Here is a 24,023-nt window from a genome sequence, read left to right on the forward strand (position 1 = left end):
GTGTCTGTGCCCGCAAGCACCAGGTTCTTTGTTGATCCATGTACCCTGTTTCTCCGGTGATAAAACCTACCTGGAAATAAACCCTAGCAGGATTTTTCAGGATGCTTGAACTTTAAGCCCTATTTCAAAATTAAGCCCTAGTTGCAGTTAATTAAAAAAAAAAAAAAAAAAAGTCAATGTAAATAGTGTCCAGGCCGCTATTCATGGCAAAAGTAAGATCTTGTGGAGCAAAATTAGCATAAGACCCTGTCTTGTTTTGGGGGAGACAGGGATGATGGACAGTCATTACCTTGCTTTTAATATATAATGGTGCTTAATTGTTTACAGGTGCAGTTTTATTGAAGAAAAAGTAAACAGATGGGGTTCATCTCAGTTTAAGTTGTACATGCGCCTGAATAATATGGTGTACTAATTCTTTTTTTCATTTTAGGAATTAAGAAAAGTATTGTGTGGATTGTTGGACCCTCCTTTGTGTACTGGGCTTCGAGAAGGGCAGCAGATGGCTGTTATTCAGAAAATTTGGGATTGTACAGATCACAGTTTGGAAAATTTTTGGCGCGGTAGATGTATGAGGTGGAGTGGATTAATGGCTGAACTGATGCATAAAGACTCACGTGGGCTTGGAGAGTCACGTGGGCCCTGTCCAGATGTTTTGATTTTACACTTAGGGGTTAAAGGGGTTGTCCCGCGAAACAAAGTTGGGGTATACACTTCTGTATGGCCATATTAATGCACTTTGTAATGTACATTTTGCATTAATTATGAGCCATACAGAAGTTATTCACTTACCTGTTCCGTTGCTAGCGTCCTCGTCTCCATGGTGCCGTCTAATCTTCAGCGTCTAATCGCCCGATTAGACGCGCTTGCGCAGTCCGGTCTTCTCCCTTCTGAATGGGGCCGCTCGTGCCAGAGAGCGGCTCCTCGTAGCTCCGCCCCGTCACGTGTGCCGATTCCAGCCAATCAGGAGGCTGGAATCGGCAATGGACCGCACAGAAGACCTGCGGTCCACCGAGGGTGAAGATTCCGGTGGCCATCTTCACAAGGTAAGTCAGAAGTCGCCGGAGCGCGGGGATTCGGGTAAGTACTGGACGGTTTGTTTTTTTTATGCCTGCATCGGGTTTGTCTCGCACCGAACGGGGGGGGGGGGGGGGGGGGGGGGGGCTATTGAAAAAAAAAAAAAAAACCTGTTTCGGCGCTGGACAACCCCTTTAATGGCATAGAAGAGAACACCTTGATATGTCATGGGACATTGAAAGGGAGATGTGGAGCATTAAACAAGGTTCCAGATACAATGATGGTTTTTTCAGATATTGTTCCTCGATTATTATGGTCTTTGCCGAGATCTGTATATAGCGAGAGAATTCGGAGAAGGGTTAACCTGGTGGTAGAGCTCATTCCAGGAGTGGATGTCTTCTTTTTAGACATGCTGATATGGAAGGTCTTGTTCCCAGCTTCCATAGGAATGATATAGTATACTTGTCAGAGATTGAGTTGGATATTTTTAATATGGATTTGTGTAGATGATTGAGGAGGCTGCGGTTTGTTGGGGGGAGCCATGTCATTAGTGGATGCCATGGCCTGGTGGGAGATTGTCACCCACCACCCCATGTCGCGGGTGGGCAGGTAAACTTGGGGAGAGTTTGGTGGTGGTAAAGTCATGTCTGTAAGACGGAGTTTACATGAACTGTTATGCTTATTGATTGGTTAATAAACTTGGGTCTGTAAAACAGAGTTTACAGGAAGTGTTATGGTTATTATTGGTTACTAGAGATGAGCGAGCACCAAAATGCTCGGGTGCTCGTTACTCGAGTCGAACTTTGCGCGATGCTCGAGGGTTCGTTTCGAGTAACTAACCCCATTGAAGTCAATGGACGACCCAAGCATTTTTGTATATCGCCGATGCTCGCTAAGGTTTTCAGTTGTGAAAATCTGCAAAACCCAAGAAAGTGCTGGAAACGACACAGAAACGGATAGGGCAGGCGAGGGGCAACATGCTGGGCTGCATTTCAGGTTCCCAGGTCCCACTATTCAGCCACAATAGCGGCAAGAGTGCCCCCCCCCCCCCCGCCTACCAATTTTTACTTCGGACAAACCCTCATTAGCAAGGCACACCTTAGCTAAGCACCACACTACCTCCAACAAAGCACAAGCACGGCCTGCGGGACACACCCCTGCCTCTTCTCTTGGGTTACATGCTGCCCAACCCCCCCGCATGACCAAGTGTCCACAGCGCACACCAAAGTGTCCCTGCGCAGCCTTCAGCTGCCCTCATGCCACACGCTGGCCTCATAGCCACACCACCCTCATGTCTATTTATAAGTGCGTCTGCCATGAGGAGGAACCGCAGGCACACACTGCAGAGGGTTGGCAGGGCCAGGCAGGGCCAGGCAGCGACCCTCTTTAAAAGGGGCGGGGCGATAGCCCACAATGCTGTACAGAAGCAATGAGAACTCCAATCCTGTGCCACCTCCATCAGGAGCTGCAAACGTGGGCATAGCAATGGGGAATCCATGTGCCACACAGTATTCATTCTGTCAAGGTGTCGCATAGCTCAATCCACACTGCAAGGGGAAAGCCGTCAGCGCTCAGCCCTCTACCTAAGTCAGTCAGTGCCTTTGTGCCAGACAGGTCAAACACCGCGATGGGAACTAAGTTTGCACCAACAGCATAGGGGGGTCCTAGGAAGCCCAAGACATGAACTAAAAATTTATCTGAGCAGCCAAACATGGCAGACTTGCACCGCGCCCACGACATAGGCCTTGGCCCACAGCTTTAGCAATCCTAGGCAGGAAGCAGACTTTCACTGCACCCAGGACATAGGCCTCTGCACAAACCCTGAGCAATCGCGTGCCTACAGCGGACTCCTATGCTAGCGTAGCTGTGCACTTCTCATTAGCACTGTATTGCTCCTGTAGTTTGTCCCAATGCAGTGCCCCGGATAGTAGAGCTAACGTCAGATTAAATACAGGTGGGCTTCGGCCCACACTGCATGCCCCAGTCAGACTGGAGTTTTTTATAAGTAGACACAGGCAGGTACAACTCCGTGTGGACCAACAGCATGGGTGGGTCCCAGGAAGCCACCGGCGGTACATAAATAAATCCCATTGCAGTGCCCAGCACAGCGGAGGTAACGTGAGGTTTAATGCAGGTGGGCCTCGGCCCACACTGCATGCCCCAGTCAGACTGGGGTTCTTTATAAGTAGACACATGCAGTTACAACTCCGTGTGGACCGACAGCATAGGTGGGTCCCAGGAAGCCATCGGCGGTACATAAATATATCCCATTGCATTGCCCAGCACAGCTGAGGTTACGTCCGATGAAATGCAGGTGGGCTTCGGCCCACACTGCATGCCCCAGTCTGACCGGGGTTTTTAATACATAGACACTGGCAGGTACAAATCCCTAATGTGAAGTCCCTGTGGACCCACAGCATGGGTGGCTCCCTAGAACCCACCGGCGGTACATAAATAAATCCCATTGCAGTGCCCTGCTCAGCAGAGCTAACGTCACATACAATACAGGTGTGCTTTGGCCCACAGTGCATGCCCCAGTCAGACTGGTAATATGTACCTTAGCAGTAACCGCGTAGGTGGGAATGTGGTGGCGACTGCGGACCTAGTAGCGCGGTTTTATTTAGTTGGTTTTCGGAATGTGGCCAGGATTAAGTGGGCCGTGGCGGGGGGATGGTGGGGGGGGGCTCTCTTGTTGTGTCGGTAAAGGTGAAATTCTTGGACTGCCACCAGACGGACCAATGCAAAGGTATCTGCCAAGAATGTTTTCATTGTTGGAGGAGGAGGGGGATGTTTTTGAGGCACTACATGTCCTATCCACGTGTCCGTGGTTATATGCACCTTAACAGTAACCGAGTTGGTGGGAAATGGCCTCGCCACCATCATGTCTTTGGGAAGCCTCCGTTTCCACACCCCAGTGACCTAGCATTAGCAGTGGTATAGGCAGAGCCCAGAATTAGTAACATTTCAGCGGTAGCATTAGGGACAGGCCCCAGTAACATATCACTAGCAGCATTATAGGGGGAGCACAGTATTAGTTCCATTTCAGTAGTAGTAGCAGTCCAGACAGGCCCCAGTAACAATTCCGAAGCAGCAGTATAGGGGGAGCACAGTCTTAGTTCCATTTCAGTAATAGTAGCAGTCAAGACAGGCCCCAGTAACAATTCTGAAGCAGCAGTATAGGGGGATCACAGTCTTAGTTCCATTTCAGTAGTAGTAGCAGTCAAGACAGGCCCCAGTAACAATTCCGAAGCAGCAGTATAGGGGGAGCACAGTCTTCGTTCCATTTCAGTAATAGTAGCAGTCAAGACAGGCCCCAGTAACAATTCCAAAGCAGCAGTATAGGGGGAGCATAGTCTTAGTTCCATTTCAGTAATAGTAGCAGTCAAGACAGGCCACAGTAACAATTCCGAAGCAGCAGTTTAGGGAGATAACAGTCTCTTTCACATTTCAGTAGTTGCAGTATAGACAAGGCCCAGTTACATTTATGTAGCAAAAGTGTAGGCCAACCCCACACACCTTGCTGTAGCATGAGTTCAGGTGAAGCCCATAAAAATTACTAGGATTACACTGTAGGCGATGGCCCAAAAAAATTGGTGTACCAACAGTACTAATGTACCTCAGAAAAATTGCCCATTCCCAACTAAGAGGGCAGGTGAAACCCTTTAATCGCTTTGGTTAATGTGGCTTAATTTGTAACTCGGCCTGGAGGCAGCCCAGTTAAAATAAAAATTGGTTCAGGTGCAAGTTTCAACGCTTTAATGAGAATTGAAACGTATAAACATTGTTTACAAAAGTCATATGACTGAGCCTTGTGGGCCTAAGAAAAATTGCCCGTTCGGCATGATTACGTGAGGTTTCAGGAGGAGGAGCAGGAGGAGGAGGATGAATATTATACACAGATTGATGAAGCTAAAAGGTCCCCGTCTTTTATGGTGATAGAGAACGATGCTTCCATCTGCGGGTGCAGCCTACGTATTGTTTAGGTACCGCTGCTATCCGCTGGTGGAGAAGAGAGGTCTGGGGAAATCCAGGCTTTTTTCATCTTGATGAGTGTAAGCCTGTCGGCACTGTCAGTTGACAGGCGGGTACGCTTATCCGTGATGATTCCGCCAGCCGCACTAAACACCCTCTCTGACAAGACGCTAGCCGCAGGACAAGCAAGCACCTCCAGGGCATACAGCGCGAGTTCAGGCCACATGTCCAGCTTTGACACCCAGTAGTTGTAGGGAGCAGAGGCGTCACGGAGGACGGTCGTGCGATCGGCTACGTACTCCCTCAACATCCTTTTACAGTGCTCCCGTCGACTCAGCCTTGACTGGGGAGCGGTGACACAGTCTTGCTGAGGAGCCATAAAGCTGGCAAAGGCCTTGGAGAGTGTTCCCCTTCCTGTGCTGTACATGCTGCCTGATCTCCGCGCCTCCCCTGCTACCTGGCCCTCGGAACTGCGCCTTCTGCCACTAGCGCTGTCGGATGGGAATTTTACCATCAGTTTGTCCGCCAGGGTCCTGTGGTATAGCATCACTCTCGAACCCCTTTCCTCTTCGGGAATGAGAGTGGAAAGGTTATCCTTATACCGTGGGTCGAGCAGTGTGTACACCCAGTAATCCGTAGTGGCCAGAATGCGTGTAACGCGAGGGTCACAAGACAGGCATCCTAACATGAAGTCAGCCATGTGTGCCAGGGTACCTGTACGCAAGACATGGCTGTCCTCACTAGGAAGATCACTTTCAGGATCCTCCTCCTCCTCAGGCCATACACGCTGAAAGGATGACAGGCAAGCAGCATGGGTACCCTCAGCAGTGGGCCAAGCTGTCTCTTCCCCCTCCTCCTCCTCCTCCTCCTCCTCAACGCGCTGAGATATAGACATGAGGGTGCTCTGGCTATCCAGCGACATACTGTCTTCCCCCACCTCCGTTTCTGAGCGCAAAGCGTCTGCCTTTATGCTTTGCAGGGAACTTCTCAAGAAGCATAGCAGAGGAATGGTGACGCTAATGATTGCAGCATCGCCGCTCACCATCTGGGTAGACTCCTCAAAGTTTCCAAGGACCTGGCAGATGTCTGCCAACCAGGCCCACTCTTCTGTAAAGAATTGAGGAGGCTGACTCCCACTACGCCGCCCATGTTGGAGTTGGTATTCCACTATAGCTCTACGCTGCTCATAGAGTTCCACCGTGTGGGCATGTTGCACAGCAGTCGGTGCACTGGCAAATTAAACCGATGTTGCAGGGTGGCAGCGTCCGTGTTGGACTTGCGGAAATGTGCGCTGAGCCGGCGCACCTTTCCGAGCAGGTCTGACAAGCGTGGGTAGCTTTTCAGAAAGCGCTGAACCACCAAATTAAAGACGTGGGCCAGGCATGGCATGTGCGTGAGGCTGCCGAGCTGCAGAGCCGCCACCAGGTTACGGCCGTTGTCACACACGACCATGCCCGGTTGGAGGCTCAGCTGCGAAAGCCAGCGGTCGGTCTGCTCTGTCAGACCCTGCAGCAGTTCGTGGGCCATGTGCCTCTTCTCTCCTAAGCTGAGTAGTTTCAGCACGGCCTGCTGGCGCTTGCCCACCTCTGTGCTACCACCCCGCGCGACACCGACAGGTGGCGACGTGCTGCTGCTGACACATCTTGATTGCGAGACAGAGGTTGCGTAGGTGGAGGAAGAGGGTGGTTTAGTAGAGGAAGCATACACCGCCGCAGATACCACCACCGAGCTGGGGCCCGCAATTCTGGGGGTGGGTAGGACGTGAGCGTTCCCAGGCTCTGACTCGTTCGCAGCCTCCACTAAATTCACCCAATGTGCCGTCAGGGAGATATAGTGGCCCTGCCCGCCTGTGCTTGTCCACGTGTCCGTTGTTAAGTGGACCTTGGCAGTAACCGCGTTGGTGAGGGCGCGTACAATGTTGCGAGAGACGTGGTCGTGCAGGGCTGGGACGGCACATCGGGAAAATTAGTGGCGACTGGGAACCGAGTAGCGCGGGGCCGCCGCCGCCATCATGTTTTTGAAAGCCTCCGTTTCCACAACCCTATACGGCAGCATCTCCAGGCTGATCAATTTGGCTATGTGCACGTTTAACGCTTGAGCGTGCGGGTGCGCGGCGGCGTACTTGCGCTCAAACAGTTGCGCTAGCGACGGCTGGACGCTGCGCTGAGAGACATTGCTGGATGGGGCCGAGGACAGCGGAGGTGAGCGTGTGGGTGCAGGCCGGGAGACGGTCGTGCCTGTGTCCTGAGAGGGGGGTTGGCTCTCAGTGGCAGGTTGGGGCCCAGGGGGAGAGGCAGTGGCGCAAGCTGGAGGCGGTGAACGGCCTTCGTCCCACCTTGTGGGGTGGTTGGCCATCATATGCCTGCTCATGCTGGTGGTGGTGGCTCCCCAGCTGATCTTGGCGCGACAAACCTTGCACACCACAGATCATCGGTCGTCTGCACTCTCAGTGAAAAACTGCCACACCTTTGAGCACCTCGGCCTCTGCAGGGTCGCATGGCGTGAGGGGGCGCTTTGGGAAACAGTTGGTGGATTATTCGGTCTGGCCCTGCCTCTACCCCTGGCCACCCCACTGCCTCTTCCAACCTGTGCTGCGGCTACAATTGCCTCCCCCTCTGAAGACCGGTCCTCGGTTGGCTTATCACACCAGGTGGGGTCAGTCACCTCATCGTCCAGCGGCTCTTCCTCCGAATCCTCTGTGTGCTCCTCCCTAGGACTTACTGCCCTTACTACTACCTGACTGATAGACAACTGTGTCTCATCGTCATTGTCCTCCTCACAGTTGCCGAAAGTCCCCAGCCTCATCCCCCGGACCCCGGGAACTTTCCAAAGGTTGGGCATCGGTCACAATAAACTCCTCTGGTGGGAGAGGAACGATTGCTGCCCAATCTGGGCAGGGGCCCGAGAACAGTTCCTGGGAGTCTGCCTGCTCCTCAGAATGTGTCATTTTCATGGAGTGAGGAGGCTTGGAGGAAGGAGGAGCAGCAGCCAGAGGATTCAGAGTTGCAGCTGTGGACGGCCTAGAAGACTGTGTGGTCGATAGATTGCTGGATGCACTTTCTGCCATCCACGACAGGATCTGCTCACACTGCTCATTTTCTAATAAAGGTCTACCGCGTGGACCCATTAATTGTGAGATGAATGTGGGGACCCCAGAAACTTGCCTCTCTCCTAATCCCGCAGCAGTCGGCTGCGATACACCTGGACCAGGAGCTCGACCTGTGCCCACAACCTGACTTGGCCTCCGCGTCCTTGCCCCATCCACGTCCTCTAGGCCTACCCCTACCCCTCAGCATGGTGTATTACGAGATTAGCAGAAACAGAACGCTGTAATTAAATGTGCCGCTTATTGGCCTGTGGTTGGAGGCTGACTTCGCGTACGTAACGCACTGCAGAGGCAGGCAACAATTATGCGCAAGACTGGGTATTAATTCAACAACTACTACCCCCAGCAGAGACGCAGTAAACTGAAGGCAGTGACAGGCAGGCCTAATATTGTATTTTTTTGGAAGTTTTTGTGAACAACCACACTGCCTGTGATATAGTCTGTATTTCGATTTCCCTGTTGGAGGCTGACTTTGCATACGTAACGCACTGCAGAGGCAGGCAACAATTATGCGCAAGCCTGGGTATTAATTCAACAACTACTACTCCCAGCAGAGACGCAGTAAACTGAAGGCAGTGACAGGCAGGCCTAATATTGTATTTTTGAACTTTTTGGGAAAAAGCCCACTGCCTATATAGTCAGTATACCTCTTTCCCTGCCTCACCAGTACTGCCCCTATACTGAGTAAAATTACTGCAGACTGAGGACGCAATGGTCTGCACGCCCGATATACAAAAAAATAAAAAATAGTGCAACACTGCTAAAAGCAGCCCCAACAGTACTGCACACGGTCAGATGTGGCCCTAAGAAGGACCGTTGGGGTTCTTGAAGACTAAAATAACACCTAACACTCTCCCTATAGCAGCAGCAGCATCAGCAGCACTGTCCCTGGTCTATGTCAGCATGCATCTGTGGCGAGCCGTGGGAGGGGCAGATTTAAATACTCGGGTGACACCTGATCTCGCCAGCCACTCACTGCAGGGGGGTGGTATAGGGCTGGAACGTCACAGGAGAAAGTTGTAATGCCTTCCCTGTCTTTCTATTGGCCAGAAAAGCTCGCTAACGTCTCAGAGATGAAAGTGAAAGTAACCCGAACATCGCGTGGTACTAATCTCTAGTAACGAGCATCTCGAACACCCTAATACTCGAACGAGTATCAAGCTCGGACGAGTACGCTCGCTCATCTCTATTGGTTACATTTCTCCCCAATGTTTGTAACCCCGTTAATAAACACAGCGGCCTTCTTTATCCAATATTGGTGTGGGTTATTTATAAGAGTTTGGTAAAGTTTTAATAAAGCATAAGATCCCATGTGTTTGTTAAAATGGGTTTTGTTTATATACTGGAAAACGTCAATAAAAATGTAAAGAAAAGCTTAGGCAGGCGCCTGCGACTTATTACTGGCCTGTAACACTAGTGACAAGAACACATAATGCCGCGGTCTCACAGCTCTGCGCGGCAGGATATCTGCGCCATATTGCTCTTCGGACGGGTTGGTTAATGAAGCAGGTTTCTGATAAAAGTGAATCAAGGTCAGAAATAACTTGTGAAATATATATATTTTTTTATTGTTTTTTTTTTTGCAGTATTGCCCTGGCCAGGTATTCGCTGTCCTGTCAGCGGGAGGATCGCATTAAGTTTACATGAAAATTTGGAAAGCTTCCAAAGAGAACATATTGAGACGATGTCATCTATTGGTTGATTTTTAGTCCATGGCTATGAAAAAGTTAGAAAAAAGGTAATTTTCTGGTATTGGCATTTACAAAAAAATGAAATGCCCGATATTAGTGACATTTCAAGTTAATTCTGGATAACAGGCGTTAGGGCGGCTTATCACGAGATCGTTTGCATTGTGCCGAGAATACAACCCATTGGTTTCAATGTAACCCTTCACACCTTCCCTTTTATCCACACATTTCTATTTTTGTGCACATTTGCGCCGCTTTGGCACCATACGAGTCTATGGGGATGCGTAAATGTGCGCCCCGTTCGCATGAAAAAGGGCACTACACTGGTATTAATCGATAACACCAGGGAGTAATTAGGCTGCCCAGATGGTTCGATTACAGCACAGATGTGTCCCGCGCTAATGTGACCAGGCCTGGCAGCGTATAAAAGTACAGTAGAATGCACGGATATGCATGCGACAGTCCACAATAGCGCTCCCTTTATACCTTTTTGCTTTTGCGAGCTCGAAAAAAATGCGACAGGTGTCTATTTTTGTGCACAGTGCACACCTAAGGCAAATCTGGCTGTGCACCCGATCACCGCAAAACTGCGCAATGTACTGCACAGATTTCACTAGGGAATCAATAAGACTGGGGCCCAATTAGGCTGCACAGGCTTTTCAATCATGACGCGAATGTGTCTCGTGTCGATATGAATGATCCCCGGCAGTGCAGAAAGTACAGTAAGATGCGCTTTAATTAGAGATGAGCGAGCATACTCGCTAAGGACAATTACTCGATCGAGCATTGTCCTTAGCGAGTACCTGCCCGCTCGGAAAAAAAGGTTCGGCTGCCAGCGCGAGTGAGAGGTGAGTTGCGGCAGTGAGCAGGGGGGAGCGAGGGGAGAGAGGGAGAGAGAGATCTCCCCTCCGTTTCTCCCCGCTCTCCCCCCCCCCACTCCCCCCCCCCCCCCCCCCCACCGGCAGCCGAATTTTTTCTTCTGAGCGGGCAGGTACTCGCTAAGGGCAATGCTCGATTGAGCAATTGTCCTTAGCGAGTATGCTCGCTCATCTCTAGCTATAATGTGTCCGATAGCACGACCCTCACAGCAAAAAAAGTCGCTCTATTGCAAGACCTTTTGCGCATATGCCGCTGTGAAGCCAACCTTAAAGATGCCTTCACACGAGACATGAATGCTGCAGAAAATCCGCAGCATTTACAATATGAGCCATGTGGAAAAGATTGAAAAAGAAAATTCCACAATGGGGCGGGAAAGCTCAGTTCAGAATCCGCAACCTACTTGCAATAAGCTGTGGATTCAAAATTCTAAATGGAAAGACTGAAACCCGCGACAAAATCCATGGATTTGCTGCATACGCACTGCCAATTTTCTGCTATGCAAACACAGAAGTAAACATGGCCTCTCACGTCTAATTCTGCTCAACTGTCCAAGAGCGTTCTGGATCTGGGTACTCGGGTGTAGAGCGTTCTGGGCATCACTGTGTGGCACTGCATTAAGTGGGCACAGCAATTCTAGTCTCACTTTGTGTGTTTCTATATAATATGAGATACATACAGCTATACTGGTGGTAGAGACCTCCAGGGTATTGGCATACATGGCAGCCGGCTGTCTTACTTAGCAGCGTGGCACTTCCTGTAGTTCTACCGATACAAGTAACATTTGTTACTGAGATAAGCTTTGAGAATTTTCACAGCAAACATTCTGAGCCAATTCCCCCCAGCCTTCATGCCACTTACCTCTCAACGCTTTTATGATGTTCAGATCCAGATGAGCCTCCGACGGCATAGAGGGCGCCATCAACTACTGCTACTCCAACACGGTTTCTGGGGACGTTCATTGAGGCTTTGGATGTCCACTCATTATTAAGAGGGTTAAAGCAGGCTAAAGAATTGGAGTCTGTATTGTCCGTTGAGGAATGATTTCGTCCTCCCACGGTATAGAACAAACCACCGACAATACCGGCTCCGAGGCCACTCCTGGCTTCTAACATGTCGGCAAGCTTAATCCATGTGCCAGTCTGTGGGTTGTAGGCATCCATGGAACTCAATGAGGCATGCAGGTAGCCACCCGCAACATAGATTAGTTGGTTGCCCCGTACTTTTGTTGGTGGGAGAGGCTTGTGCAGCGACATTTCGTGGAAGATCTTGGACAGATACATCCTACATGAATTCTCCTTATTCAGAATGGGGCATTGCTTTAGTTGAACCGCCAGAAACTTGGGTGGAAGAGCGTAGAGATGAACGGCATTGAGCAAGACATAAAAATACTGAGCTCTGTTGCTCAAATCCCACTGCATCCACCTGACGCAGGCGTTGTACACCTCCGTCTCGCACAGGACATTCAGGCTTTCTTGACTTACCAAGTCTAACAGTTCACAATGGGAGAGATTTAAGAACTCCTCCTCCTTGGTAACCTGAAATAACAAAGAGCGTCACCATCCATACAGGCCGTCCTACACTTTAATCAACCGCTAGATACTTGGATTTCATAGTGACATTTTTGGCGTAAGGCTTCCTCCCCTCACAGTTTATTATGGTAGTTTTTTGGACTTATAATAAACTCCATGAAATTCACACCTTTTTTTTACAAGTCGTTTTGGTGGCTTTTCTTATGTGGCTTGTTGGGTTTTTTTTCCTATAGAGAAGTCTCTAGGTAATTGCCTTGGGGTCACACGGGTGTAAGTGCATTTACACGTGCATTTGCGTGATGTGAGATGCGTTTTTGCACACCCCCATGCAGGTTTTACTGTACTTTTTGAACACAAGCAAGCTGCCATTGATTGCGATAGGCAATTTAGCTGATTAGATTGAATGCAGCACAAAATACAATTATGTGAACGAACCCATTGAAATCAATGTGTTCTACTTACTGTGTATTGTGCATGCAAAGCGCTGAGCAAATACGCCTGCGTGACAATGGCCTTAAAATAAACGTTACATCCAAAGGATGGATGCAAAAAATGCGCAAAGCCTTCAGCCTTTTCCCCCTGCAGAGAGAGACGCCGTATATCGGCCGGTGTGAATACCCAGCCGATATACGGTCATCTGAATGCACCCTAAGATCATTAAAAAAAATAATAATAGTTTTACAATATAGTCTATGTACCCAAAAATCGTACCAATAAAAACTACAGTTCACCACGCAAAAAACAAGCCCTTATACGGCCGCGTCGACAGAAAAAATAAAAATGTTATGGCTTTTGAAAAATGGAGATTAAAATCTAACAAAAATCCTTTGGCCCTCAACGCCCAAATAGGCCAAGTCCTTAAGGGGTTAATATCTGACTGACATTTTCTGGGGGAAAAAAAAATTAACAAAAAACTCTGGGAAAACCACTGTAAATGCTAATACTGTAATCGGAGCTTCATAGATATTGCTGAAACATCTGAAAATAGTAGTTGACACACAGAGAAGCCCAAATAACCGAGAGCCGGAGGTAGAATTAGGGTCCCCTGGACCCCTCGACTGTCGCGGCCATAATCAAATCCCCATCATAGCCCTCCTACATCGATCTACATAACAAAGCAGCAGGCGCAGCGCCACCCGCAGGCAGAGTGTAGGAAACAGGAAAATCTTCCTTTCCTTTAACCCCTTCCCGCTCCAGGACGTACCGGTACGTCCTGGGAGCCTGGTACTTCCCGCAACAGGACGTACCGGTACGTCCTGGGGATAGCGCGGGATCACATATGATCCCGCGATATCCCGCAGCGGGAGCCGGCTGTCAGTCACAGCCGGCGTCCCGCTGCAACAGCGGGGGGGGGGGGGGGGGGCATCGGAGATGCGCCCCCCGCTGTTAACCCCTTCTCTGCCGCGATCTAAGTAGATCGCGGCAGGGAAAGAGTTCACAGAGGGATCGCGCTCCCTCTGTGTCTCCGGCCGGCTATCGCGATGTCATCGCGAGAGCCCGGCCTGTCACCATGGCAACAGGACGCCAGACACTGGCGTCCTGTATTGCCTGTGCCTATAATCGCTGTACAAGCGATAAGGCATGGCAGAGCAGTAGCTCTGCCATGCCTTATGACAGCGATCATAGGCATAGTGCTGCAAGTCCCTCAGAGGGACTCGAATAGTGTAAAAAAAAAGAAAAAGAAAAACGTAAAAAAAAGAAAAATGTAAAAAAAAAAAATTAAAAAAACCCTTTTTTATGCTTTTTCTAATATTAGCATAAAAAAAGGGGGGAAAAAATGAAAACCCCACATATTGGGTATTGACGCGTCCGTAACGACGTGTACAAAAAGTTGAACATGCTTTTTATTTTGTACGACAAAAAGCGTAAAAAAAAAACGCTAAAAAACAGAGGCAAAATGCTAATTTTTAGCATTTTGCCTCACAAAAAATGCAATAAAAGTGATCAAAAAAGCCGTACATTCCCCAAAATAGTACCAATAAAAACTACAGCTCGTCTCACAAAAAATAAGCTCTTAAAGAGCTCCGTACATAGAAAAATAAAAAAGTTACAGGACTTTGAATGCAGCTATAGAGAAAAAAAAAAGATTTCCAAAAAAAAAGGGGGTTTTATTGCAAAAAAGTGTAAAAACCTAAAAAAAATATAACAATTTTGGTATCGTTGTTACCGTACTGACCCGCAGAAAAAATTTAGTGTGTCATTTATGCTGCATGAATAACGCTGTAAAAAAAAGAAAAAGAAATCTATGGCAGAATTGATGCGTTTTCTCTCCCTGTTATCATAAAAAAAAAAAAAAAAAATTTTTACGATATTGTCTATGTACCCAAAAGTGGCACCGATAAAAGCTACAGATCGCCACGCAAAAAACAAGCCCTTATACGGCCGCGTCCACGGAAAAATAAAAAAGTTATGGCTTTTGAAATATGGAGATGGAAAAATACCAAAAAAAAAAAAAAAAAAAAATCGCTTGGTCCTCAACGCCAAAATAGGCCATGTCATTAAGGGGTTAAAGAACTGCAAAAATACATGAAGAGCAGACGGATAATGCCGAATCTCTACGGAGACGTAAGCTGCTCACCTCACTGAAGTGCATATTGATGTATTCTCTTCCCTTCTTATGTAACTCTGTACATCCTATTTGTTGCGCAAAGTTGGAGATTCCAATGGCATTACTCGGCTCAAAGTGTTTCATGAGAAAGTCGCTGCAAGCTTTCGCCACGTCGTCCATCTGGTACTTCATTGCAGCTAAGAGCACGTGCAAGACACACTTCTCTCCCATTGTTATCCTTGATGTGTAGGCAAACTCAATGAGGCTCTGCATTACTATGGGGCATACGTCCCTGATGGTGACTTCCTTGGCATGGCATTCGCGGAAGTTATTGGTGAACATAGCCCTGAAGAAAGAGCTGCAAGACGCCAGCACAATCTTATGTACAGGGAAGCGCTCTTCTTGCCCATTATAAATGACTTTTATCAGAACGTCGCACAGCTGATTATTTCTTCGAAGCTCGTCCATCTTTTCAAAAGCTTTTGAAGAATGGTTTTCAATGGAGTAATCAAGGTAGCCATGACCTTGCATAGAAGGGACAGCGATCGTTGTGGAGTGCTTAAGATTGGCTTTCTTCTTCCTTGAACATAACATCCTCAGGCTTGTAGGGAACATCTAACATGTGACATTATTCTTCATGCTGAGGGCTTTTAACTTACAATCAAACATATTAGCGGGTTCTCTTTATGGAAATAGGAAAATAAGTCCGATGTCCTTGCTGGAATTGTGTGGGAAGACAGTGATCAACGAATTATGGCAGATAGTTACTGATTTCTCAAGCTACGGTCCATGAACAGAAGTGTCCCAATAAATGATACGGATGCTTTAAAAGTCCTAAAGTAAAAAAAAGGAAAAATGTAACATTTACTGAAGCTCCACAAAGTAAACTTATAAAATAATAAAGTGACTCTAAAGTTCATATTTGAAGCGACCTTCCAGTTTCAAAATACAACTCTGTCCCTTGAGCGGACGGTGTAGGGGTATATGACTTGTAGATGATCTTCTCGGCAATCTCTCCATTCTGCTGGGTCCATGTGCCAGTTTTGGGCAACCAAGACCACCGCCATGCATTTCTAGTGTTAGGACAACCAATGCACTATACCTGCTCTGTGATTGGCCAGCGCTCCTCACGTGATGAGCAAAGGGCACTTACGTCACGGTGCATAAAGTTAGAGAATGGCAGAATGGAGGGAAAGCTGAGAAGATTATCTAATGTCTATTGAAAATAAAACTCCGACATTTCTTAGATGCGTTTAGATGTTCGTAGACTCTCTGCACCTGGCACAGCATTCACTGACACTGCACACCCATCACATACAGTATGTGTCATTTCCAACATTTTTAATGGTTATAGAAAGCACCAGTCTAAAGCTTCACACGGCGTATTTGCACACACAATTGCAGTGGGTTCATTCACGTGTTTTTTTTTTCCTCTGTGTTTTTAAGTTGCGCAAAAGGAACCCAGCATGCTGTATTTTCCTGCACATTTGCGCACCAAAAGTCTCCAAAGAAGTCAATAGGGATGCAGAAGTGCACACACAAAATGCTAAGAAAGGCGTGAAATACTGCAAAATTGTGCAGGGAAGAAAAAGAAAAAAATCTTAAAACACTACAGTAAAATATGCTAATGCATGCACAAAAAAAGGCAACATTCGCTCCACAAATATGCAGCACTCATGCGCGTGCAAATAGGCATACGCTCATGTAAAGCCGGCCTAACTTTTTTTCACAAAGGTCTATGTTGTGTAGAAACCTTTTTTCCTCTAGATGTAGAGGGCGCCCTCTTGTTACAGTCACAGTCATGGGCATAACTATAGGGGATGCGGTTGCACCCGAGCCCAGTAGCCTTAGGGGGCCCATAAGGCCTCTCTTCTCCATATAGAGAGCCCAGTACTATGAATAAAGCATTATAGTTCGGGGCCCTGTTAGAGGTTTTGCATGGGGGCCCAGAACCTTTAGGTCATACCTCTGGTCACAGTCCTGGGTATTAATACACTAGTAATTATTAGGAAATTAAAGTTCCAGTGTTTACAGTATCGCAATGCGCCATACAGCTCTGCTACATGCACGTCACACGCGCAGCTCTGCTACATACATTGTTCATCCCATACAACAGGGATCAGAAGCAGCACAGCAGTGGTGATGAAGGACCGGTGATGATGTCACTGTCATGCTCCGCCCCCGATCACATGACGATGATACTCATCTCGAGTGAATGATTTACATGTTCCGCCCCTTATCACGACAGTGATGCCATCAAAGGTCCTGCATCCTTGTGCAGATTACGGGCAGACTACAAACCCCCTGCAGCCTCAGTTGCTATGGAATACTAACGAATACCCAGCCGGACAGCAGTCATGTGCGTACAGGACCGGTGATGATGGGCGACGGTCAATCCAATCACAGCGCTCTCTTACCGGAGCGAGGCATTCAAAGCCCCATCACCAGAAGAAAATCATGTCAGTGCTGAGAGCAGCGCGAGGGACAGGCACCGGGGGCTAGGTGAGTATTGCTTTTTTTTCCCCTTAACCTAGTATAGCATTGTGTTTTAGGGGGAGGGGTTATATTTCAAGCCCCCCGCCCCCCAAAAATAGGGGTAGGGCGTGTTATTAGGGTAGAGCTTGTTTTGGGGGGAAAACGTTATACATAGGTAGGTATTAGTGCGCCCCCCTAGAACAGATCTGGGTATAATAGATTATGTGGGAGATCTCTGTACTGAGCTCCGATATACTTTACATAGTTATTAGAGCGCCCCCTTGTTATAGTCCTGCGTATAAATAGATGATGGGAGAGATCTCTGTAGTGACCCCAGATATATCTATACACACCCTCTTGATGGATTGTCACCTTGTCGTGGTGAAGGGGCTTGTGTGTTTCTGTAAACCTGTAGGCGAAGCCTTCGGAGTCATTTGCCTACAGAAGGGCCTGTCTGTGCGGTTAGGCCACAGGGAAGGAACCAGACTAAGCACAATCTGAGGTCCTCAATGGCTGAGCAGGCAGATGATAACATGGTACATGTTACAACGGCTGTGAAGGCAGAGGAAGGCTGCAACAGATGAGAAGCCACCGGTCATCGTGTTAACTATGCCACTGGATGTGAACCTTATTCTATGAAGACTGTGTGTTGATCGGGCGTGCATTGATCTCCACATATAAATCAAATTCCCACACAGGCGTCTGCCGAGAAGTCAAAAAAGTCCCATGGGGATCAGCTAGTGGTGACGGGGTCAAGACTGTGAAATCTGGAAGCTCCTACTCAGAGACTGGCACATGGGCGGTGGATATGAATTCAATCATTCTATCTCAGGGACCGAGGCAGCTGACCATTTCAGCAGCTGTATCCACAAATGAGCATTTAGGACCCACTCTGGACTTCCATAATTTGGCCAGGTGACCTAAACGTGACTCCACCTGACTGGCACGTCCTGACATCAGCACGCAATTACGTCATGATGCCGGCACAGTCACGTTGATTGATGTTGACTACGTCATTGGCCCCACCCCAATATGGTGGCGCCAAGTGCTACCATTGGATTTCGAATGTAAGCAATACTTTCTTTTGCTATATAAATGTTTTGTTCTATGTTATATGTTTATGCTTGACAAAGGCTCTGAGGTAACGGGACAAAACGCGTCGCATTCCAAATAAAGAAGTTAAAACGATACATGATAGAAGATTTCTACAGTCTGTCCTCGGGAGCGCTAGGTGGTTTTTCTCTGGCTCTATCTGATCTAGCAGGCAGTGTTTGGGTCCCTCATGCTGTGATTGGATCATGAGCGCAGTGGCTCAGCCAATCAGAGCTGGCGTGATGAACCAATCACAGTCATTCAGTGAATGACATCATTAAATGGCTGGGATTGGTTCATCGAGTGCCGGCTCTGATTGACTGTGCCACGGTGCTCCTGATCCAGTCACAGCAATCTCTTGATGGAGGCGAGGTATTCAAGTCCCATTCTCGGAGCGAAGCAGCCCAGCGAGAGGGAACCGAACACCGCCTACTAGTTGAGTATTAAGACACCCTCCGAAAATAAGACAGCATCTTTTTTTTGAGGAAACACGGTAGTTATTAGAGCACCCCCTTGTTGCAAGCCCCCTATGTCCACTAGTAGTGGTGGCTAGTGGGCAACAAATAGGAATAACTCATTAGATAATTTAGCATAAGTGATAGTAGTTTCTGGAGCCGAACCATAAATGTATCACTAGCAGGACATTAAGGCATTAGTATTGGACCATTACTAGGAGCAAAATTTAGATACCTTCCCTGCAAAGTGGACCGTGCATTGCCTTCTATTTCAGGCCAACACTTTTACAAGTTTCTCAACTACAGACACAGAGGGAAAAGGCCAGGAAAACTGAGAAATCTGTGCTAGAATCACCATGTGAATCTGACCAGCATCAATATCTGCACAGCACTGACTATGTGCATGAGTTTCACAGATGGAAATGGTATTGGGCGTCCCAGTATGAGCTGGAAGTGATGGATATAAACCGGCAAACTAACAAGAGAGAGGTTGTTCTACCTGCTGCCACAGCTCCACAGTCAGTCACTTCTCCCTTGTCCTGGGTTACTTCCAGGTTCTCCATTCTCACCAGCAGTTTTATTTGCTCCTAGTAAAATCCCATTCACGGAATGAAAAGGAGCTTCAAAAGTTGATATCCAGTTAATCAAATATAAGAGATGTATGTCACAGTCTAGGACAACATGTGCAGGATGTTGTGTGCCAGCCACTAAAGGGTTAAGGCTCTCGCTACATCTGTGTTACTTGCCAGGCTCATTAATGTAATCCTCCAATACAATTCATAGTGCCTGCAGCGTCTTGTGACTATATGGGGTGAACAGGGTTCTGACTCCTGAAGTCCTGCTGCACACGGCTGGGATTACTGCACTGTCATCCACACCAGGCTAACCTAGCAGTGATTCATTGGAACACAAGACTTCCTCCTTAACCCCTTTCCACCTGCCAAGCACTGGGAAAACCTTTGCAGATCATGCGCCAACAAGTCATTGTCTGGCAGCCTCTACGAAAGCACATATTTTCTAGAATGTTAAGCTTAATAATACAATCTAGGATAACATTGTTGTAGTCACTTACGTACTGACACATACACGACTCCCAGCGAGGTCTCTACATGAAGCACTAGGAGTCCACCTACCCGTTAGGATCAGTCGCCGGGAAATGGAAAATACAGGGAATAAAAAGTAAGAGCAAACAAAAATGTTGAAAAACAAAAAAGCAAAGTGACTCCTCCTGCTGGGAGTTGTATGGAAGCAGCCGTGGGGTATACCGGGCTGGAGGGCACCGCTGGCCTCTAGTTCTCCGGGTTCAGAGCTCGCTGCTGTGACTCCGCAGGCCAAACGGGAGGCCAGAGCAGCGTTATACGACCTCCAGAGGACTGCGAACCAGTGGGGTGGAGGCTACTATGGAGTTATTCTACAGCCAGACAATCCCAGGCAGCATTTCTGTTCATTTTTAGCGCAGGGGATTTTTACTGGAGTTCATAAATTACATTTTTCCAATATATATAGACTTTGTGTCTGAAGAGTTGGCCACCGCCATGGGGTCCAGAGTAACCTCTACACATAGAAAATACCGTTACAAGACTCTTCTAAGGTTTGGATTCCACCAGGCGGGAGAGCAATCCTCTTCTTTTCTTGGCATTCAATTGATGACCCCCTCATGGGTATGAATGCAGGCTTAAGCCGCCTGTACACGAACGGGTCGGATTCCACAAGTGGGATCCCCCAGAGCTGAATTCGGCCCTGTGCCTCGCCGGCGGCCGCACATACCTGTTTTCTTTCTTCTTCATCTGTACTGCAGATGGAGTCGGCGGCTCGCCATTAGACATGCGCAGTAGAGACTTTTTTTCACATCTTTTCTCTTTCTGCGCCGCCGCTAGGTGATGATGCGGAATTCATGACCTGTACGCAATGTCAATTGCAGATGTGGTGCGGTTCAACCAGCTGTCAATGACTTCAATGCAAGCTGTCTGTGTGAATACCGCACAAACATAGAGGATGCTGCGATTTTTCCTCCACTTGCGGAAATCACAATTCGTTTCCATGCAGGAAGAAGAGATTTTCCATAGCATGCTATGAACAGCATTTGCTGCAGATTCCGCAATGCAAATCCACTTGTGTGCAGCCGACCTTAGGGCTCATGTCCACGGGCAAAAGAAGAATTAAAATCCACAGCGGACTTTAACTCTTCTCCTGCCCGCGGATCCGCACCCCATAGGGATGCATTGACCACCTGCGGATAGATAAATACCCGCGGATGGTCAATAAAAGTGATTTTAAAAAAAATGGAGCATGAAAAAATCTGGACCATGCTCCATTTTCGTGCGGGTCTCCCGCGGGGACGGCTCCCGCGGGCTTCTATTGAAGCCTATGGAAGCCGTCTGGATCCGCGGGAGACAAAAATCAGATTTTACTCACCCGCTCCGTTTCTTCTCTTCGCCGCGGCGCCATCTTCTCTCAGTCGCGGCCGGATCATTTTGCTTCGGGACGGCGCATGCGCGGGGCACGTCACCGACGTCATCCTGCGCATCCGCCGGGCCGAAGAAAGAAGATCCGGCTGCGACGCAGAGAAGATGACGCCGCAGCGAAGGAAGTATCCGGAGCGTGCGAGAGGTGAGTTAATTCTGATTTATTCTTATTTTCAGCGCTCATGTCCGCGGGGCAGGAGGGACCCGCTGCAGATTCTCCATGGAGAATCCGTAACAGGCCTGATTTTCGCCGTGGACATGAGGCCTAAGAGCATAGTTTCTACATTTCAGTGGCTATCGTCTAGGTAGACTATGTCATTAGCAGAGGCGTAACTGGAAGCTCCCGGGCCCCAATGCTAAACCTGTAACAGGGCCCCCAACTATAATGCTTTATTCATAGTACTGGGCTCCCTATATGGAAAAGAGAGGCTTTATGGGCCCCCTCAAGCTCCTGGGCCCGGGTACAACCGCCTCCCCTGCATTTCCTATAGCAGTGTCAGTGATCATCAGGTTATAATGCTTAAATAGGTTGTAATTGCCTAATAACAATAATAATGTGACGAGGCAAAATGTCTGAATTTATACAATACCAGATACATCAGTATCTGGGTGATTAAGGCTAGGTTCCCACGGCGATGGCGTCTGTTCACTGCAATTTTTGAGCACCGGCGATGCTTTTTTTTTGGAGAATAATCTCGCATTGCGTCACTGCCGGCGATAAAAATCACTTTTTTTTAATCGCAAAAGTCAATGGGACTTTCTAATGTTAAAAACCGCATCAAAACGCATGTTTGTCGCATAGCAATAAAATGCAGACCCCATAGGGATACATGGGAGATTTTCTTTTCTTAACCCCTTAGTGACGGCGCTATCGTAAAACTACGTCCTGCTGTTGCAGGACGTGTATGGAGGGAGGTAGCGCCGCTATCTCCCTCCATACAGCGCGGCGTCAGCTGTTTATTACAGCTGACACCCGCGGGCAATAGCCGCACTCGGCCGTTCGCGGCTATTAACCCTTTAAATGCCGCTGTCAATTCTGACAGCGGCATTTAAATCCCCCGAACGCTGTTTGGGGGTCCCGCACGGCCCCCCCGCGGTGAGATCGGGGGAGCCGTGCAGGTGTCATGGCAGCCGGGGGCCTAATGAATGGCCCCAGGGCTGCCTTAGCAGACTGCCTATCAAGCCATCCACACAGGGTGGCTTGATAGACTGCCTGTAAAAAAGCAGTATGACGTAATGCTATAGCATTGCGTCATACTGCACGAGCGATCAAAGCATCGCATATTAAAGTCCCCCAGGGGGACTTCAAAGTAAAGTAAGAAAAAAGATCAATAAAGTTTTTTAAATTGTAAAAAAAAAAAAAAAAAGTTATAAAAGTTTAAATCACCCCCCTTTTGCCATATCAATTACTAAAAAATCTAAATCATAAAATAAAAATATGTATTTGGTATCGCCGCGTCCATAAAAGTCCGATCTATTAAAGTCGTGCATTATTTTTCCCGCACGGTGAACGTCGTCTGAAAAAAAAAAAAAAAAGAAAGAATGCCAGAAATACACTTTTTTAATTACCCTGTCTTCCAGAAAAAAATGCAATAAAAAGCGATCAAAAAGTCGTATGTATTCTAAATTGATACTATCGGAAACTACAGGACATCCCGCAAAAATTGAGCCCTTGCTCAACTACGTCGACAGAAAAATGAAAAAAGTTATTGCGCGCACAAAATGACCGCAGAAAATAATTGAAAAAAATTAAATATCTTAAAAAAAAATATACAAGTACTACAGCAAAAAAAAAAAAATACTATATAATTTTGGTATCGTAGTAATCGTACTGACCCATAGAATAAAAATATCAGGTCGTTTTTGTTCCAGTTTGTGCGCCGTAGAAACAGGACGCACCGAAAGATGGTGGAATGTCTTTTTTTTCCCCATTTCTCTCCGCTAAGAATTTTTTAAACGTTTTTCAGTACATTATATGGTACAATAAATAGTGCCATTGAAAAATACAACTCGTCCCGCAAAAAACAAGCCTTCATACAGCGACGTCGATGGATAAATATAAGGGGTTAAACGCACATCGCAGAAAGATAGACCGTGCCTCAATTTTTTTTTTTTGTATTTCTCAACATCGCATCAGTGAAAACATTGCTGATGGAAAGGAAACCATTGTAAATCATTTGTTTCCCATATTTGTCGCCCATGTGAAACCACCCCAAGTTCTCTCTAAAATCAGTAGCAGGCCCCGTCCACAGGAACGTTACACTACTTTCAGAGGAGCCTATTTTTGTTCCGTGTTGGGGGGAGTGTAATACGGGGTTTATGTAAATTTCCACGGCTAATCACATGGCTTTATTATTTACAGATGTTTTTTAAAAATTCAGCACCTATTTTTTGTATATTTGTCTCCGTATTTCTATTCTTTTGGGCAAAGTATTTGTTTAATAGAAAATTATAAATCTGCAAAAGCAATGAAAAATTAATGACCTGCAGATGTTCTGTCTTTTGAAAACCGTTAGCACTACAGACTTGTTTATATATGCTGAGTGGTCTTCTACCAGGGCTGGGGGACTGAGGGATATTCCACGAGTCCTGCTGAAGTGACTGCTAGCTTTTGCCAATCTTGCAGTGCCGCGGTGGGTCTTTGGCAGGCTAGCTCCTACCACAAGGTGTTGCATCAGGCACCTCATATTTTGGCCAGCACCTCATGACCTCTAGGCCACCACCTTTCGTAAAATTTCCTCCTAACCACCCTTCGTCATGAACAAGACCATTGCCTATTTTTTTTGCACAACTGTACGGT

General features: G+C 47.6%; 1 protein-coding gene across 1 annotated transcript in view; it reads right to left on the reverse strand.

The window, feature by feature from the left end:
• LOC136628601 (kelch-like ECH-associated protein 1A) overlaps window positions 1-24,023 on the reverse strand; it is a 44,094-nt gene that overhangs the window by 14,863 nt on the left and 5,208 nt on the right. The window contains exons 2-3 of the mRNA XM_066604634.1: window positions 14,767-15,570; window positions 11,518-12,194 (exon numbers count right to left, since the gene is read on the reverse strand). Coding sequence (XP_066460731.1) covers window positions 11,518-12,194; window positions 14,767-15,351 — 1,262 coding nt within the window. The 5' untranslated portion in view covers window positions 15,352-15,570. The remainder of the gene's footprint in view (window positions 1-11,517; window positions 12,195-14,766; window positions 15,571-24,023) is intronic.

The sequence above is a fragment of the Eleutherodactylus coqui genome, chromosome 5 (genome assembly GCF_035609145.1).
Source record: "Eleutherodactylus coqui strain aEleCoq1 chromosome 5, aEleCoq1.hap1, whole genome shotgun sequence".
In the NCBI taxonomy this organism is placed as follows: domain Eukaryota; kingdom Metazoa; phylum Chordata; class Amphibia; order Anura; family Eleutherodactylidae; genus Eleutherodactylus; species Eleutherodactylus coqui.